Here is an 18,378-nt window from a genome sequence, read left to right as displayed (position 1 = left end):
CGTTGTCAGTTTTATTTTATCTTCTAGCACCTTTTTTGGCCTTTGCATTAAAAAAAGAATTGACACTATTTCAAGCATTCAAGTAATACTTTGACCTTAGTCATCGAATGTTTCAGAAATTTATAATTTTATAACCAATTTGAAATTGCAATTTACCCTTTATACAAATTACAAAATATAGAACATTTTAAAATCAGGATTTTATGTGTGTTTTTTTAGTTTATTTAAAACTAAAGAAAAGACTAAAGAAATATAAATAATGGAACTATTTATTGGAATTTACGTTTCTTTATTTTGAAACATTGATTAGTGACAATGAATTATAAGTAATGTCATGTAGTGCTTAATAACACAACACTTATTTTCTTTTTCTTTTCGCGTAAAGAAAAGAAGATTTAGTTTGATGAGCACTTACTTATCAATTAACTTATCAATTAACAGTCTTATTATCAATTAACAATTAACAGTCTTATTATCAATTAACTTATTAACTTAATTAACAGTCAATTAACAGACATTATTTCTAACTTATCAATTAACAGTCACAAGACCATAGATTGGAGGTTTCTGGACAAAATATAGAAAATTTTATAATCAGGATTTTATGTGTGCTTTTTTTATTCATTGTTAACTAGATTTATCATTGTTTATCAACTATTTATTCATTGTTAACTAGATTAACTAGATTTATACATTGTTAACTAAAGAAAAGAAAAAAGAAACATAAATAACGGAACAATTTATTAGAATTTAAGTTTCTTTATTTTGAAACATTGATTAGTGACAGTGAATTATAAGTAATGTCATGTAGTGCTTAATAACACAACACTTATTTTCTTTTTCTTTTCGCGTAAAGAAAAGAAGATTTAGTTTGATGAGCACTTACTTATCAATTGACTTATCAATTAACAGTCTTATTATCAATTAACAATTAACAGTCTTATTATCAATTAACTTATTAACTTAATTAACAGTCAATTGACAGACATTATTTATAACTTATCAATTAACAGTCACAAGACCATAGATTGGAGGTTTCTGGACAAAATATAGAACATTTTATAATCAGGATTTTATGTGTGCTTTTTTTATTCATTGTTAACTAGATTTATCATTGTTTATCAACTATTTATTCATTGTTAACTAGATAAACTAGATTTATACATTGTTAACTAAAGAAAAGAAAAAAGAAACATAAATAACGGAACAATTTATTGGAATTTACGTTTCTTTATTTTGAAACATTGATTAGTGACAATGAATTATAAGTAATGTCATGTAGTACTTAAATAACACGACACTTATTTTCTTTTCTCGAAAAGAAAAGAAGATTTAGTTTGATGAACATGCATTTCCAACTTATCAATTAACAGTTACAATACAATAGATTGGAGGTTTCAAGGGATTCATATTTGTAACACTTAAGCTCTGGACATGAACAGTTGAAGCGCAGACGACAAGGAATTAAAATCAACGATGCAGACGATACATTATACGAAACAGTTGATTAGACGAACTTGATCGCTCGTTCATGTTCTCTAAAAATCAACTTCTTTCCAGTTTCTCCCTCTACATTGTCCTTATCGTTATTCTCAGCGTTGCCATCCTGTTCCGAGACTTCTAGAAGAGGAATAAAAAGTACACTGTGAAATAAAATTTTTACTTTTCAGTCGAAAAAATATTTTTTAGAAAGCTAAAAAAAAAAAAAAAAAATCAAGAACTTAAAAAACACTCTGCTCATTTCCAAGCTTTTTTTCCCACGTTTATATTAACTTGCCTTCGTGTATGTCTGTTCGGGTGGAATTTTGTAATCGATTTTAAACTAACTTCCCGACTAGTTACAGACTTCAAATTTCGCTCATAGTTCAGAATTGGATGACAATGCATGAAAATGAAGAGAAAGAAGACATACAAAGTAAAATGAAGCTAAAATTAAAGAAAAATTAATATTTTTGCTATTGTCTTTTGTTGTCGATTCGATTATTTCAAATTAGTGTCACATGTCAGTTGAAAAGTTTCGTGTACAGTGAGTGAAAAAATTGAGATTTTGGAAATGAGTACAAAAAAAAAATCAAAATGAAAAATAATATTTTTAAAAACCACATTTTTGTAGTGGAGAATAATAAATAAAAAATGAAAATTTGAAAAACGAAAAACGTGTGGCGCATGGAATGCATAACAGTACATATACACATACATATACACATTTTCTTGCTCATACACATGCACAGCCACATACACATTCACATATACATCCACATACACATGCGTATGCACAAACATATTCCATATACACATCCACATTCAGATACAATTACAGATATTCTTATGAACACACATACACACACTAATATAACATTACTGTTATGTATTTCATGCGCCCCACATTTTTTGTTTTTCAAATTTTTACTTTTTAATTATTATTCTTCACTACAAAAACGTGATTTTTAAAAATATTATTTTTAATTTTGATTTTTTATTAAATTTTCTATAAAAATGTAAATAAATTATGTCAATAAATTACATAATAAATTATTCAACTAATATAAATATATTTATTTCAATTAATAATCATTATAAATTATATAGATATTTAAATATATAAGCTTTTTTCGTAAAAATATAATTGCAATTCTTAAAAATGTCTTTGAATTTTTTTTTAATGTTTTGGGAGGTGCTTTGTTTTCTTTAACTTCAATACATCCATTTCTTTTCTTCTCTTTTTTGATTTTATAAGTAAAAGCGTACAAAAAATGACAAAAATGAGTTACTTTGTTACAATATTCACTGTCACTGATGATATTGTCACTCGCCTGTTCGCGGAATCTGTTTTTAACGGATAATTTTAAAAATTAGAAAATAATTTATAATATTTATTTTGTGTATTTCAAAATAATTATCAAGTTATCATTCATTAAGAACTTCAAATTTCACCTTGAATAAATTGCCAATTTCTATTCATCCCTCAAACGTAGTGCTATGTTTTCTATAAAGGCTTGCTTTAATTTTAAATTTTTTTCGCCTTACTCTACTTCAATCTTTGCGTTTTAAGAAGCTAAAACTTTAAGCTTAACTTCAACCTTAGATAACTAAACTAATTATTTAACTAACAGATTACGAATTTTTTAAAAAAAGTATATTTTTATGATTCCTTTATTTATTCCGAACCGAATTAGCGTAACTCAAAAAGAGTATTATAATACTTCAATTATAAAATATAAACATATAAAAAAATATTATTTGCCGTCTTGGCAGATGTTAAAAATGTGCTCTTTACAAATAGCCTTGTTGCAGTAATTGCATATTCTGCATTCATAAGATGGACAGAATAAAAATAATAAATTAGAATGGGAATAAAATGCAGGGAAATTTCCGATTATGGTATTGACGCAAACGTCAGCATGTTATAACTAAACATTCAACTGTTAGACAACGATTATAGCAAATCTTGGAGTTAATCTTGTTAGTAAGTAGGATTCAAAAATCATGCTGAACGACAACCCACGATTTTATAAAAAAATTCCTATTGGGCATGTATTTTTAACCCTTATATGTCCAGTCGGCTATGCACATATTTAATTAGAATCTACTCTCCAAGAAAAGATTCAGAGAGATGAATTAAATTGAAACCTAATTGCAATGCAGCTTTTCTATTGAGAAAAGCAATAATTTAATGTAAAATAGCTTTGAAGGAACAGAAAGTTAAATCCATAAAATTTTGATATATTAGCAGCCGCATTGTTTTGCACGAAAATAAATAGGACCGTTGAAAGCATGAATTACCGGATTAAATACTGCTGTTTCATTAATCATGCTCTGCATTTACTCTATCAGTGCTTATTCCAGTACAACAATCAATGAGCAATACAAAACTAAACTTTAATAAATTCCCGATCAAATTACGACAAAAAGTACTGACACTCAGAGTTCCAGTACTTTTTAGCGTTATATGTATTTACGGTAAAAATGGATTTTATGGATGATGCACTCTAAGTGCCAGTACTTTATACCGTAATTTGATCCCGAATTTCTTACAGTGTGCTCCACAAATGTTCTTATTATATTACTCAATAAATGTTAATGTTAATATGATGCTGTCAATGGAATTTTTTCGACGTATTGATAAGTAATTCTTCCGTATGTTTACATCTATAATATGCATTCAAAACGTATATTTAGACACGTTAAAATATCATTCAGACGCGCAATTAGTGAAATAACTTAATTGGCAGGGCATTTAGAAATTTATAGTTTAAAGAGGCCTGCTGTTTAATCCTCTCTCTCTGCTTAATCCTCTTATTAAGGATTAACCTGCTGTTTAATCCTTAATAATGTGCTGAGAAAACACATTATTGAAGCATTTTGTTTTGCTAATATAAAAGAGTATATGCAGAGTGTCCTGTAACCACCGCCTTTAATATAAATATTTAATATTCCTTGTAAAAAAATGAAATCAAAATTATTCAAGCAGTTGGGGTTGAAAATTGACACATTGAGAGTGAGAAAAAAGTTAAACATAAATATAACGAATCATCATTTAGGAAAGCGGAGTGTATTACATCAGAAATAATTTCTGTTGCGAAAAATCTGACGATTTTTCTCACAATCAGCTTTGACCTCCAACTCATTTCATCCGGAAATCGACATGTTTAAATATCAGAGGTCTGTCCAAACATTTTGTGTAGGGTCCGTTTATGTAAAATTGTGAAAAAATTACTCATAATTTGTGAATATAAAATAAACGCTAAGTCACATTCTTTCAACCAGGGTCCGCTTTCATGAATTTGTGCAAATAGGGGCAAATATTGCATAAAAACTTTTTCAAGGAGTTTTTAATATGGAAAGGCATGCAAGATTATACTCAACACTGTAAAATTGTAATTGAAAAAATTAAATTTTAAAAAATAAACAGCAATTGCAGCTACTAAATTAGCGATGCAACACATAAATATTTGGTATTTAGCCTATACTGCTGAACGCAGAATATTCATTTCGGACGAATAAAGGAAGAAGCGTCTGCCGAAGACAAAACATAATTCGTTTACCTCCATCTTTCTCGTTTTCTGCCCTGGGAAAGGTTTATTCGATTAACAAAACAATAATGAAGATAAACAAATTTGTGAAGAGTCCGATTAAAAGATAAATTATTTTGTGAAGGGACCGTTTTTAAGTTAAAATATAAGTGAAGGGTCCGTTTTTATGAAAAGATATTTTGTGAAAGGTCCGTTAACGGACCCAAATTTCTTCTAAACAGACCCCCTGAATATGTTCTGTTAAACTTCCTCAATAATGATTCCTCTGAGTTCGATATTGCTTAATGCTTGCCTTCCCTTAAATATTATCATACAGGCCAGAAAACGCAAATTTTTTTTGGAAAGGAGCCTTATAATATTTATAACACTTTTTGTATATAACTAACCTTCAATAGAAGTTTCCCTCAGTGTTTCAATTGGTACATCTGCAGTAATATCAAATTGGTGGCGGCATTTGAGAGTTTTGTATGGACGCTCACTGACACTCCTTTCTAGCGTCCTAGCGAGAGAAGATACTTTCAATCTGTAGCTCCATGTGAATAAAAATATTATCCACATGGTGATTAGAATGAAGATGAGCATAACTGTAGTTGTATCAGAGCGTTTTACAACCTGCGCAAAAAAAGACGAAAGAAACAATGAATTATTATGTATTAGAGGAATTTAACTGATTTTTTAAAAAATTTTGCGGTATTAACCTGTTGCTTACGGGTGGTACAACATGTGGACCACTTATGATGGTGCAACATGGTATACCGTAAGCAAAGGGTTAATATAGCTTTTAATTTGAGGTAGAGTTTCTACATAAATTATTTCTCCAACAATTTGTTTCATAAACATGTATTAGATTCTGAATCAATGAATAATTTTAAAATTTTAACCCTTTGCTTACGGTATACCATGTTGCACCATCATAAATGGTCCACATGTTGTACCACCCGTAAGCAACAGGTTAAATATCCTAAATCATTGCTATTAAAACGGAATAAAAAATAAACTGTCAGTGATTTTAATAAATGTTTATAAAGTAGTTGTAGATTTTTTTAGTTTGAAATAGGATGTTTTTATTTTAGTTGACCATATATTGCATAAAGTAATTTTTTTATTCAAATAATTTTCTAAATCTCATGCGTTAAAAAGAGTTACAGCGAGAGTTATACTTTTGTGGAACATTTGTGCGATGTTTGAGCGCACAGATGCATAGTTATGCAAAAGATTCACATTTCCTTCCATTTTAAATTCTAATGTATATATAATAATAATGTATGCATACTTAATTCTATTTTATTTAAGTTTTTAACATGTTCTAGTTGTCACGCTTCAATCTTTCTGAGAAGCCGTATTTTTCAATATTCTGCCATGAAAATCTTAGACACTATTTATTCGATTTTAATTTGGTATTTAAGGTGAAGTGGGAATAAAACAATTCGCAAAAATTCGGAAAAATATTCCTTTATTTACCTATATTTAAGCTGTTATTAAGCTTCAAGATCTTCAGCTCGTTGAGACACTTTTTCGTTAAGATACTTCTTGCTTTCGTAATATATGTAAGAGAGGTTGTTGAAGACAAGAAACAACTCAAAAAGGCATATTACTTCGAAAGATGCTTTTGAACAATTTTTATTAGGTGTGTAGAATTTTTAAATATTTAGATACTAACTAACTTTCTGTATAGCAGTATTTTATTATATGAACAAATGTAATTAAATAATTGCTTTCCAAAACTGAATTTCTACAGTTTATTATAAGCTTCATGATTCAAAAAGTGAATTCTAAAAAGCTTATTATTTCGGGTATTGTCATACGAAACACATATTCAAGTATGACTTTCTTACGACGGATTTGAATTTGTGACCTTCAAAATAGTTTAGGTAGGAGATCTTATTTTCCCTTATCACCAGAACCTTTTAAGAAAATCGAATAATTTTAAAATCTAATTCGAGCGTTTATCTAACGATAATAACACGTGAAAAGTAATTTATAATAATTATCCATTGTTTCGTATTATTTAACAGAGGAAAAAAATTGCATTTCAAGTTATTCAAAGTCTTACATAATTTTAAAATCTTTAATTTTAAAACTCGAAATTCAAAATTTGAATGAAATCGGTCGAATAGATTCTGAGTCAGCCAACTTCAAAAAGTCTTATAGCTAAAATATGGCTTAAAGTATTCCATCGATTTCGGGCAAAATTTTGTACTTTATGATTTAAATTTACTTACTCTAAAATTATGTAAAAATTTTATAACCAGCCAAAGTATTTCGACTATTATTAAATTATTAGTCGAAATGCTTTTGAATATTGTCATAAGAAAGGCTTATTATTATTAGGAAAAAATAATCATTGATCTAATTATAGGTCATAGTCTTTAGTCAACAGTTTGAAAATAGTCTTGGAAATTGAAATTATTTTTCGCTAAACGACTTCCGTATTCAGGCATAAAAAAAATTTCGATTCATCAAAACAGTTATCAAGATATAGTGACATACGCAACGAAATTAAATTAACATTAAGGTGTTCAAACTTACTACTGATCTCTTGGTTAAATTAGTGTACTGAGAAAAACTATGGTCAAATATACCAGAATACAGTAAAAATTTACTGTGTTTCTGGCTATATGAGAGCATCAAAAATCTCGGTAATTTTTACCGAATCAATTTGGTATTGATTTTTGTAAAGTTAGCAATAAAGCATGGTTTTATAATAAGGGATAAAATTTGGTAATCTTATCATGAAACCTTAGAGTATGGCATAGAAACTATTTATTTTTTACTAAGCGTGTGGTAATAACTAGAATTTCCGGTAAACCGTTACTATATGAACAGAAAAATTACCAGAATTATTAATGAAGGGTTTAAATACCGCATATTTTGGATACAGTATATACCGCATATTAACCAGAATTATGTTCTTTTTTAACCAGAAATGCCATTACTATACTGTACGGTAATTTTATCAGAATTTTTTTTCTTCGTGTAGATTTGTAAAATAATCATTTGTTCAGAGAGAAAATAACTTATTTTTATGAATGGCTCATAATTGAATTCATAATTTGTTTTGAAAATATATTAAAGTTAAATTAAATAAAATGCTTGCGCCAATATTTAATTTACTTAGAGTTTTTAAAATTTTCAGTCTTAATTACTCCCAGAACACATTTTTAAGGTATAGACCACTCCCTAACTGATTAAATTAGCATTTTTCATTTTATTTCAAGGCCAAATTTTTTATAATACTAAGTGTCTTTTAAATAATCTTTGACAAATGCGTTGAAGTAATAGCTGTAAGTTATTATTCTAAAGTTAATATTTTTATAATGCATTGTTTATTCTCTAAATTTATTATTTTCAAGCATTATACATTAAACAAAATTATAAAATATGAATTTGTGATATAGTTATGCAATTTAAAAAATATTGTTTGTCCCCTTTTCTTATCCTCTTGAAACTTTTAATTTTTTTCTAAGTTTTAATATTTTATAACACACAATATATGCAGAAAATAAAAGGAAAAGCTCGAAACTAAATATTTCAAGATTTTGTATCTGTAAATATTCTAGCAACTTAACTATGTTCATAAAATGCCTTGAGCTTTTCACAGATTTTATTTTGACATCAAGTTGAAAGAAATATAGGTATTTTTCTCGGAATAGTATAAAAAACCAAATGGAATAACATCTACCCAGAACGACTTATATTTTGCTTTATCTTGCATTGCTTGCGTTCTCTTTTTGACTCGATAACTCATATCAGAATCTCAGATTAAATATTTTTGTGATTTCTTTTCATCTCTCAACTTAAGTGTTTTGTAAGAGAAAAGTAGATATTTAATTTTGAATGACTCAGTTTTAAAAATTTCAGTTCGAATTATTTGTTAAATTTGCAATAAGGTCTTCATTGGCCTACTAGAAATATTTATTTTGAAGTTTTACGAGAATACGATAGAAACAATACAAATCAATACAATCTGTCTTTCTCAAAGTAATACCATTTTTTCCAGCCCATTAACGGAGCTAGTTAGTGTTACAGAGGAGATGGGGTCATTAATCAAACTTCAATGAGAAAATTCTAGAAACTTTTAGTACATTGAAACAGTTTCAGCAAATACCAAACTTGACTTGATTTGAATATTATATTTTAGTACACTGTTATAAATTTTTCGATTAAAGCGGTTAAATAACTATTTATTTAATTGTTATTTTACCATATTCAAACAAAACAGTTAAATAAACATAAATAAGATGGTATTCAAACTGTTAACTGTGAGAAAAATCGTTTATTAACTGCTTTCACCTAATACGGTTAAACAATCAGAATTTTATCGCCCCACCTAATGAAGCTACTTAGTTCCTTGCAGTTGGTTACATATTATAGTCGAGATGACTAATATGTCAATCTCATGATTGACAGAACAGGGGTTCGAGTCCCAGTGTCGATACTATCACATTTCTTCCATTCCTTTCAAGAATAAAGAGTTTCTAGTATTTTTACCACTACCCAATTTGTGACTCTGGTCTATTAGAGTACGATACTCTCATTTGCGTAGAAATGGCAGCACTATAAAGCTGCTAAACTATCTCCTCATCCAGTTAAATTTCTTTTTTTTTCTGATTTTGAAACCATGCTAGTTGTAAATGGTTTCAAAACCGTAAAGATTAAAAATGTTCTTTGCTGCAAACTTTACGGTCAATTGGATGGACAGACTGCTGCCGGTTATTTTACCATAATTTTAGAATGAAAATTCTAACAGTATAGCCAATACTGCTAGATTACTAATATATTCAATCTCAATGAAAATTCTAACAGTGTAGCCATTACTGTTAGATTGCTGCGTTATTCAATCTCAATGAAAATTCTAACTGTGTAGCCAATACTATTGGATTGCTGCTCTATTCAATCTCAATTAAAATTCTTACAGCGTAGCCAATACTGTTGGATTGCTGCTTTATTCAATATATAGCAATTCAAATTGAAAACAAAGAAATTGTACGAGAGAGTATAATTTTATTTCCTTTCAAAATGTTTAGTTCTTGAGAGGTGTTTTGCGAAACATTTGCTTGAACATTTTCCTACAACTTGTTTCAGCACAGATATAATTTTTAATCAAGTGCATACAAAATTATAAATGTTAAACTACATTTAATGAAAATCATTACGTTTATCAAAAACGCTTAATTTTATACGAGAATGCAGATAAAATATTAAAATATGTGAATAGAATAAAACTTACTACTTTTAAAAGTTCTTCAAATCTGTCTTGAATGGTGCCATTTTCAACGATTTGGACATCTGAAAAAATGAAAATTAAGCATTTATTTGCCGCTAGATTCAATTCTGTTAAACATTATTACGCATAGATAAAAGTTTGTAAATTAGTAAATTAATGAAAACAGACTTACATGAACTATATTGAGATTTATCCACACTTTTTTGTGCCTCTAAGAGCTAAACAGAATGACAAGACATTTTTACCAATCACTGTGCAAAGCTTTCTCCAGTGATTAAAATTAGGTTAATATTATTACTACTGTCAAGCTATTGCTTAATGTTTTGAAAGTAAAACTAAATAAAAAATAAGAAACAGCTGCTTGAAAACTCTAACACGTTATTTATAATTTATAGTAACATGCTGCGTACAGGCATATTTTTTTCGATTGTCAAAAAATCCAATGCACAGAAAAACACATTTTTTAATCCTAATAAATAATGGTATCAACTAGCATTGTCTGAAATGCACACTTTTTGACCTGCTTACACGGATAAGAATGAAGAAAAGTTTCAAGGAATGTTTCCAGTATTTCACCACAATAATAACGTAAATCTACAACGAATTTCACAACATCGTAAAACAGTTTAACAACAGTTAATAATTAAGACAATTTACGGCAGTTTTCTCAGAAGCAAATATTCGTCCTTACAAAATGTATGTTTGCTTTACTGATTATTATATTTCAATTTTTAAATATTATGTTAATTGTGCCACAATTTTATAATATTTAATTTCTTTCCACGTTTGTTCTGTTAAGCCTAATAAGAATTTGCTTTAGTAGTCTCTCTACGCTACGCGTAATTTACAAACTAATTCTATTTTTAAAAAAATAGTGTGTGCACCCAAGCTTTTATTTTAATATATATTTTTTTATTTAATATTATGTGTTTTACACCACCAAATGAGGTGTTCGGCATTTAAGTACACGAGGAATTATCATAGTTAATTTTTTAATTAAGAAAATGATTGAAGAATTCTAGTTTTTTATATTTTCTTCTTTTAACAGGGGGCAATTCAAGTCCTAACTGAGCAGCCCCAGTTGAGCATTCTATTAATTTGTTACGTATCTCTTTCTTGAATTCTTTTTTCTCAATCTGCTCAATGTAATAGAGGGCGTTGTTTTCTTTAGTTTTAGTGTTTCCTTTTCATTCAGTGTGCTTATAAAATCGATGTTTGACCTGGTTAAAGTGAGTTTTGAGTTTTTATTTTTTATTTTCTGATGAATTTGTTTGAGTTTCTTTTCTAAATTGGTTCTTTGTATTTCATAAACTGCTGTTTGTAGAAAATGCAACACCATGAAGGAATCATCAGAATCAAATGAAATTCGCAGCAAATGTCAATTATAGGATATTATGCAAATTAATAAAGTTTCAGAGCCATCGCGCGTGCGTGGCGCGCGCAGCGCCCTCTGAATTGATGCTGAAAGCGTATAAATAAAGTGCTGTAGCGGGACGTTGAAAATAGTCTATGATTATTTGTTAGTGGCAAACGTTTAGTGAGACCTGAGTATGCCTCCACGACGGAAGAATAAGAAATTCAAGCAACTTACGGAGTTTGAACGAGGGAGGATAATCGGCCTTCGAGAAGGAGGATTTTCCTATCGCGCAATAGCAGCTCGTATGCAGCGGAACAGTTCCACAGTGATGCGAGTTTGGAAGCAGTGGACCGACGAGCACCGAACAACTCGAAAAACAGGCACTGGACGACAGAAGGTGACGTCAGAGCGCGATGATCGACACCTGCTCCGCATGGCGGTGAATGATCGCACAGCTTCCTCCAGGCAGCTGGCAGCACATTGGTCTACTGCTACAGGTGTACAATTGTCGGCTTCGTCAATTCGTCGTCGTCTGCTGCGCCGTGGATTGCGTGCAAGGGTGCCATTATACAGGATTCCCCTCACGGCGGATCATCGACGGCTGCGTCGGCAGTGGGCTCTTGAGCACAGAGACTGGCGAGCTGATTGGCACCAAGTTGTCTTTTCAGATGAATCACGCTTCAATTTGTGGACCCATGATGGCCGTGTTCGTGTTAGACGTTATGCCGGTCAACGCTGCCTTCCTGAGTGTATTATTGAACGACATAGTGATCGAACACCCGGAGTTATGGTCTGGGGTGCGATTTCGTATCATGGACGATTCAATTTGATACGAATTGAGGGTAATCTCAATAGCAACAGATACGTCCGTGAAGTGCTACAGCCCGAAGTCGTTCCTTTCCTTCAAGGCATCCCTGGAGCTATCTTTCAGCAGGATAATGCACGCCCACATGTTGCGCGGACTGTTAGAGACTTCTGTTCAGCACAACGCATGCAACTTCTTCCTTGGCCTGCTTATTCGCCGGATATGTCGCCTATTGAGCACGTGTGGGATATGGTTGGTCGGCGTCTCACTCGTGATCCGCGTCCTGCAGTTTCCAAAGACGAACTTTGGTTGCGCATACAAGCGATATGGAATTCTCTTCCTCAAGCTGATATTCAACATCTGTTTGACTCCATGCCACGTCGTATAGCAGCACTTATTGCAGCACGTGGTGGCTGCACCAAATACTGATTTCGGACGCTTAATTTGTTTCTTTTGTTTTGAAAATTTCATCATTTATTTGTATCAGTACAAGTCGTTTCTGCATTAAATTTCATTTGATTCTGATGATTCTTTCATGGTGTTGCATTTTCTACAAACAGCAGTTTATTTTTTCCTGGACTTCTATACAAAACCTTCGGGGTACTGAGGGTGTTACTTGAGGCATTTGCCTCCCCCTCAATAGAAAAGGTTTTGTCTTATGGCTACCGGGGCCGATACCCCCTGAAGACGTCGGCTTCGATGGTCATATTTTTATTTTTATTTCCTTCGTTTCCTTTATTGCTACATAGATATTTCACTACACATCATCTAGTGTAAAGAAGTTGCCGCAATTTTTGGTGTTAAGATAAGTTACTATTCTTACACGGTATACATAATTACATCTGTTTTTTTCCCCTTTTGAATTTCTTCGTATTTTATCGGAAAGTACATAAAACGATAAGTTTATATTTCAGTAATGAATGATCGATAAAAATAATGAATGATCAATTAAAAACGATACTGTTGAAAGGTTTCGATTAAATGAAAGATAATGCAAGAAATGAAAGATAATGCAACTATTTTAAGACAAAAATCAGAGTTTCTTTGAAAAAAGAGTCAAAATACAAACCCTTAAAGTCAAAGTATCTGTGTTAAAGTAAAGGTAAAAGCTTAAAATGCTTACACATAAAAATAACAGTATATAAAATCTAAGTGACTATAATGAGGAAAACTATCTTTTAAAAAGAAAAGGCAAAGAGTATAAAAAGAAGATATTTTATCTTGAAACTATGTCCAAATTTAAGAGATTAAAAAAAAATCTAGACAAAAATTTTTAAAGAGAAAAAGAAAACACATGTAAATAGATACAAAAAATCTATCTAACTTACCACTTAAGGAAGAAGTAACGTTCATAAAATCCATTTCGATAATTCCCATGCCTTATCTTTTTTGTCCCTCAGCAGAACTCTTATATTGGCAAATTTCTTCAATATTTTACGGGGAATACTACAAAATAATAAATTAATTGCATTTGATGTAAAAATACTCTTAGAGTTGTCTAAGGTTTCTGTAACAACTACACTTAACATTAAATTACTATTAAGTGTGTGCGTCAATTAATATCTAGACAAAGAAAAAAACAAAACTCTCATTTCAACATTGACTACAAAGAGGGGAAAGCCATGACGTCATTATCAGTTTCAGATGGGTGAGAACCCTCTTGATGTAAAGGTGGCTGGTAAGCAATGCTGACCATATTGCAAAAATCATGCCGTTAGTCATGAAATTTGGAAGCATTAACCACCATGACCCTTTTGACTCCACAACGGGCTGTTGTAGGAATAATTTTTTCGGAACGGCGCAGCTGAAAACTTCAAATCTAGCTTTATTGGTGAATAAAGCCGAGATATGATTTAATATGTCTCCGAGTTTCCTCATGCAATTAAACTGGTTTTTATATTTTTCATATCTTCCCATTTAAAAATTACTTTGCGTCTCTAAATGTCTAGATGTTTTACTATTTCATTATTATCATAAAATATCGTTTTGAACAACAATTCCGCTCATATGTTAAATTTTAAAAATATTTTTGGAACATTTAGATGAAAATTTGTTTTAAAAAAAGCAGAAAAATAAGGAAAGTAAAATTCAATTATTAATCATTCCTATCCAGCATGAGTGAAAGATGTTTTATTTATTTTTATTTCTTTCCATTTATTTTCTATTAATCTTAATAGACGAGCAAAACACATTATATGATGTTCAATAAGAAAAAATAATAATTTCCATAGCATAAAGTTAGTAAAAGTTATAGTTTTCATTTAATCATGATATTGCTTATTGTCTCATTAAATCAATATAACTATGTTCGTGTTTTCAATGTCATTTAATATACAGAATAAAAGCTTAAGACTAAATTATATTATTTGTATTTTTACAAAATCAGGACTGTTAATCAATTTAATTTTAAAAAATTATTACGTTTTTGATTTTAAGATTTGTAAAATAAATTGTAACTTCATACTAAAAATTATAGCTTTCGCATTTTAATTACTTTGTATAAGAATGGATAAATATTTAAAAAAGTCATAATTTAATTTTAAAAAAATCAAAGAAGAATGATTTACTGTCTTTGTTTTTAACATTATTTATAATAGAGATTTAAGAAAAAAACTTTTCAATCTTTTTTTTAAATAATATTTGTAGTAGATAAATATGAGTTTTCAAATTATTTTGAAAAGAGATATAATAAAAAGAAATCCAAATTATGAACACGCATTACAGAAATCGAATTATTTTCAATATAATTAATAAAAATATCAGTCATTTGTCCCACCAATTTCACGTAAACAAGATTCGACTGCGTATCATTTTTAGTACGATTAAAGTATGATTAACGCCGTATTTTTCACCCTTCAAAAATTCGGAACCATCATTAGAAAAGTGCTAGATATAATTATCTCCACATGTACATATAAGCGCCTTATGAAAAAAAAAATATTTATTGAAATCTCATCCACAGTGCGTAAAAAAAAAAAAAAAAATGACCACCTTGATTAACTTTTGATCTAATGATCAGATCTTTACGTTCTAGGACTCAATCTTAATAACTAGAGAGGGTGACTTCAAATATGATAATTAATAAGTGCCCAAAATATTGCTATATCTCGAGAACTTTTTAAGTGAATTTAGAATATTTTCGCAATATTTTCGACTCCAACTCAGAAATTTCTAAATTTTCTTCTATTCCAACTCCATATCCACAGCTTTGATCTAAACTAAAATATGTTGTTTAATCCATTTAATTCAGTTAAAAATTTAAACATGTCTAAATATGATTTTTTAAGTATAAATATAGATTGTTAAAAAATTAGTATTAAGCACATCTATTTCACAGTAAATTTAAAATTTTTAATCTAAAATATTAAGGAAGAAGATAGTATTTATGTTTATACCCACATTTTTTATGTGGGTAAGAACATAAATATTCTTATGACATAAATAAGAAAAAAACATATTGTAATTAAAGATAAATATTATAAATCTAAAAAACGTATACATTTGTTGTTATGTATTAAACGATTAGCAAATCAAAGGTTCTTTTACGACTCTGTTGCCGCTTTTTTTTTCAAATGTAACTTAAAGTTTTTTATTGTAATTTCACATCTTCATTAAGTTGTCCATCCTATTTTTAAAATACTTTTTAATTCAGAAATTTTTCAATATGAAGCAAATATTAATTAAATGATAAAAAATTAAATTTTTTGTTTTGCAAACATAAAAACAATAAGCAAATATTTTATCATAATTTTGTCAGTTCAAAATATATTAAAAAAATTGTGAAAAAATTGGTTCATTCAAAGTTTATCAATTCTTAAAATAAAAAGCTGATTAGAACCCCAGAGACGTCACAAAAAGTCGGTAATTCAAATATATTCTTGATTGATTATCTAATGACTAAAGCAAATCTTTTATCATTTTAATTTTTATACGTGCATTATGCACAGTTTTCTTCTGTATAGTAAATAAAAACAGTTTCCTTTAGTTCATCTCCATCGCTTACAATTACGCTTGGCAGTAAAGTTTAAAAAAATGTGAAATGCTTTAATTTTCCTCAAAATTTTAAATATATATAACAATATCATACAACTATCACTGAAATTCCAGGAAAATACAAAATAAAACACAAGTAGGAACATATAAAGTGATAAGTGAGAACATATAAAGTAAGGAACATATAAAGTGTACTTACGAATATCTTGTAAAAATGATTTAAAAACATTTTTATAATTGAGTTGTAAAATTAGGAAATAGGTAATTGAAGCGTAAATTGAGAGTATTGGGATATATTTTAAATCACTGAAATTTAGAACCGCATTTCATTTGATCGAAAACTGTATTTTCGCAAGGTAATAATGCCTTATACTGGATAATTCAAAGTTCTTAAGTCATAAAAGGCCGAAATTCAAAAACAACATTTTAATTTGATGATTTTGGAAAAATTAATCATTTTTATTAGAAATCAATAATTAAGTATCGGAGGAGATTGCTAGTTAGTTATAAAATTTTTAACTACGGATTTACCCGAATTCTATTTGCACATAATAAAAATATTTCTTTTTTTAATACATAATCACATAATTTTCATAATACATAATTGTTATAATTTTATTATGACAATTTTAAAAAATGCCAATAAAATTATACTGATACAAAACATTGAAACTAATATTATCGTCAAATAAAGCAATATTGATAAATAAATTTTAATAAATACAATTGAAATATTTTTTCGAAAAGTTTTTAGCATATCCTTACCCTCCCCGGAGGAAATACGGTATGCATTTATTAAAACATATATAAATTACAAAATTGCATAGAGGATAGAAACGATGTAATTTTGGTAAGCAAGCAAATTAAAACTGCTATATAGAAAAACATATTTAATACAATTAACAATTCACATTGAAAATAACTTCTATTTGGAATATAACGAATACAAAAAAACGAACATCAATAATTTTTTAATTACGTTTGTTTGTAAGTAGTTTTTGACTAAAAAAAGAGATTTACTTACTATCTGATCAGCTCAATTGAATCTGAGAAATAGATACAACTGTGATGAAATAGGTCTTTAAAAATCATTGCTCGACATTTATGCCCTCTAACGGGAAAAGTATCACTGCGTGTGGGAAAAAAACACTTAGGGATCTGGAACGAAATCTGGAAAATCTGGAGTAAATCTGGAATAGGTAATGGGGGTAAATCTGGCGGAATAGGGGTAAATCTGGAATAAAATCGTTTTGGGAAAAGAGTATAAATTTTGATTTGGTCAAACCTGTATTATTTAAACTTCCCTTGTACAAGTTGTGATGATATTTTAAGTACTGACAGTGTTGCTTAAATAATTCTTTTAAAACATTCTCAACTGTAAATGGAACTAGAGTTTTATTTTTAAATTTTTTAATGAAACTTATTTACGTCAGCTTGAACTGGAGAAAGGATAAGATAATTGTGAGAAGATCAGAGGGGGAGGGGGAGATTAGGGATGTTCAGTCTTAATGGCAGAAAAAAAATATTAATAATTATAACTTCATGCCTTTTGAACATTTTATTGAAGTATTATAACAATTAACATCAATAAACATTTCCTTTATATTTAAACATTTGAAAAATAAAATTGCATTCTCAATAAATATTATAAATTGAAATGTTAAAAAAAATTTAAATTCCATCCTCAGTAATCATCATGTCTTGAAGATGTAATAAAAATCTTAATTCTCACAAATCCTCATTTTTTATGCTACAGGAATAAAAATATATGAAAATTATACTCCATTCTTAATAAATGTCTTAAATTGAAGTAGAAATACGTTAAAACTTTATTTTTTTAATAATTACAAAATATGATAGACAAAAAAAATTGAAATTCTGTCCTTTTAAATCCATTGTAATCCTTATAAATCCATCAATGAAATCCATTTTTTTTAAAAATATCACTGTTTAAATTAGAAAA

General features: G+C 29.0%; 1 protein-coding gene across 1 annotated transcript; it reads right to left on the bottom strand.

The window, feature by feature from the left end:
- Positions 1 to 778: 778 nt before the first annotated feature.
- On the bottom strand, positions 779 to 17,568 carry LOC107436214 (uncharacterized). Its single transcript, XM_087168655.1, has 5 exons — positions 17,440 to 17,568; positions 13,751 to 13,868; positions 10,264 to 10,322; positions 5,420 to 5,645; positions 779 to 1,620 (listed from the first exon to the last, which is right to left on the bottom strand). The coding sequence occupies exons 2-5, from the start codon at positions 13,797 to 13,799 to the stop codon at positions 1,508 to 1,510; spliced, it is 447 nt and encodes a 148-aa protein (XP_087024781.1). The 5' UTR covers positions 13,800 to 13,868; positions 17,440 to 17,568; the 3' UTR covers positions 779 to 1,507.
- Between the last annotated feature and the right edge of the window lie 810 nt (positions 17,569 to 18,378).

The sequence above is a fragment of the Parasteatoda tepidariorum genome, chromosome 7 (genome assembly GCF_982258835.1).
Source record: "Parasteatoda tepidariorum strain Cologne lab strain chromosome 7, Ptep-v5.0, whole genome shotgun sequence".
NCBI classification, from domain to species: domain Eukaryota; kingdom Metazoa; phylum Arthropoda; class Arachnida; order Araneae; family Theridiidae; genus Parasteatoda; species Parasteatoda tepidariorum.
This window is presented reverse-complemented; position numbering and strand designations above follow the sequence as displayed.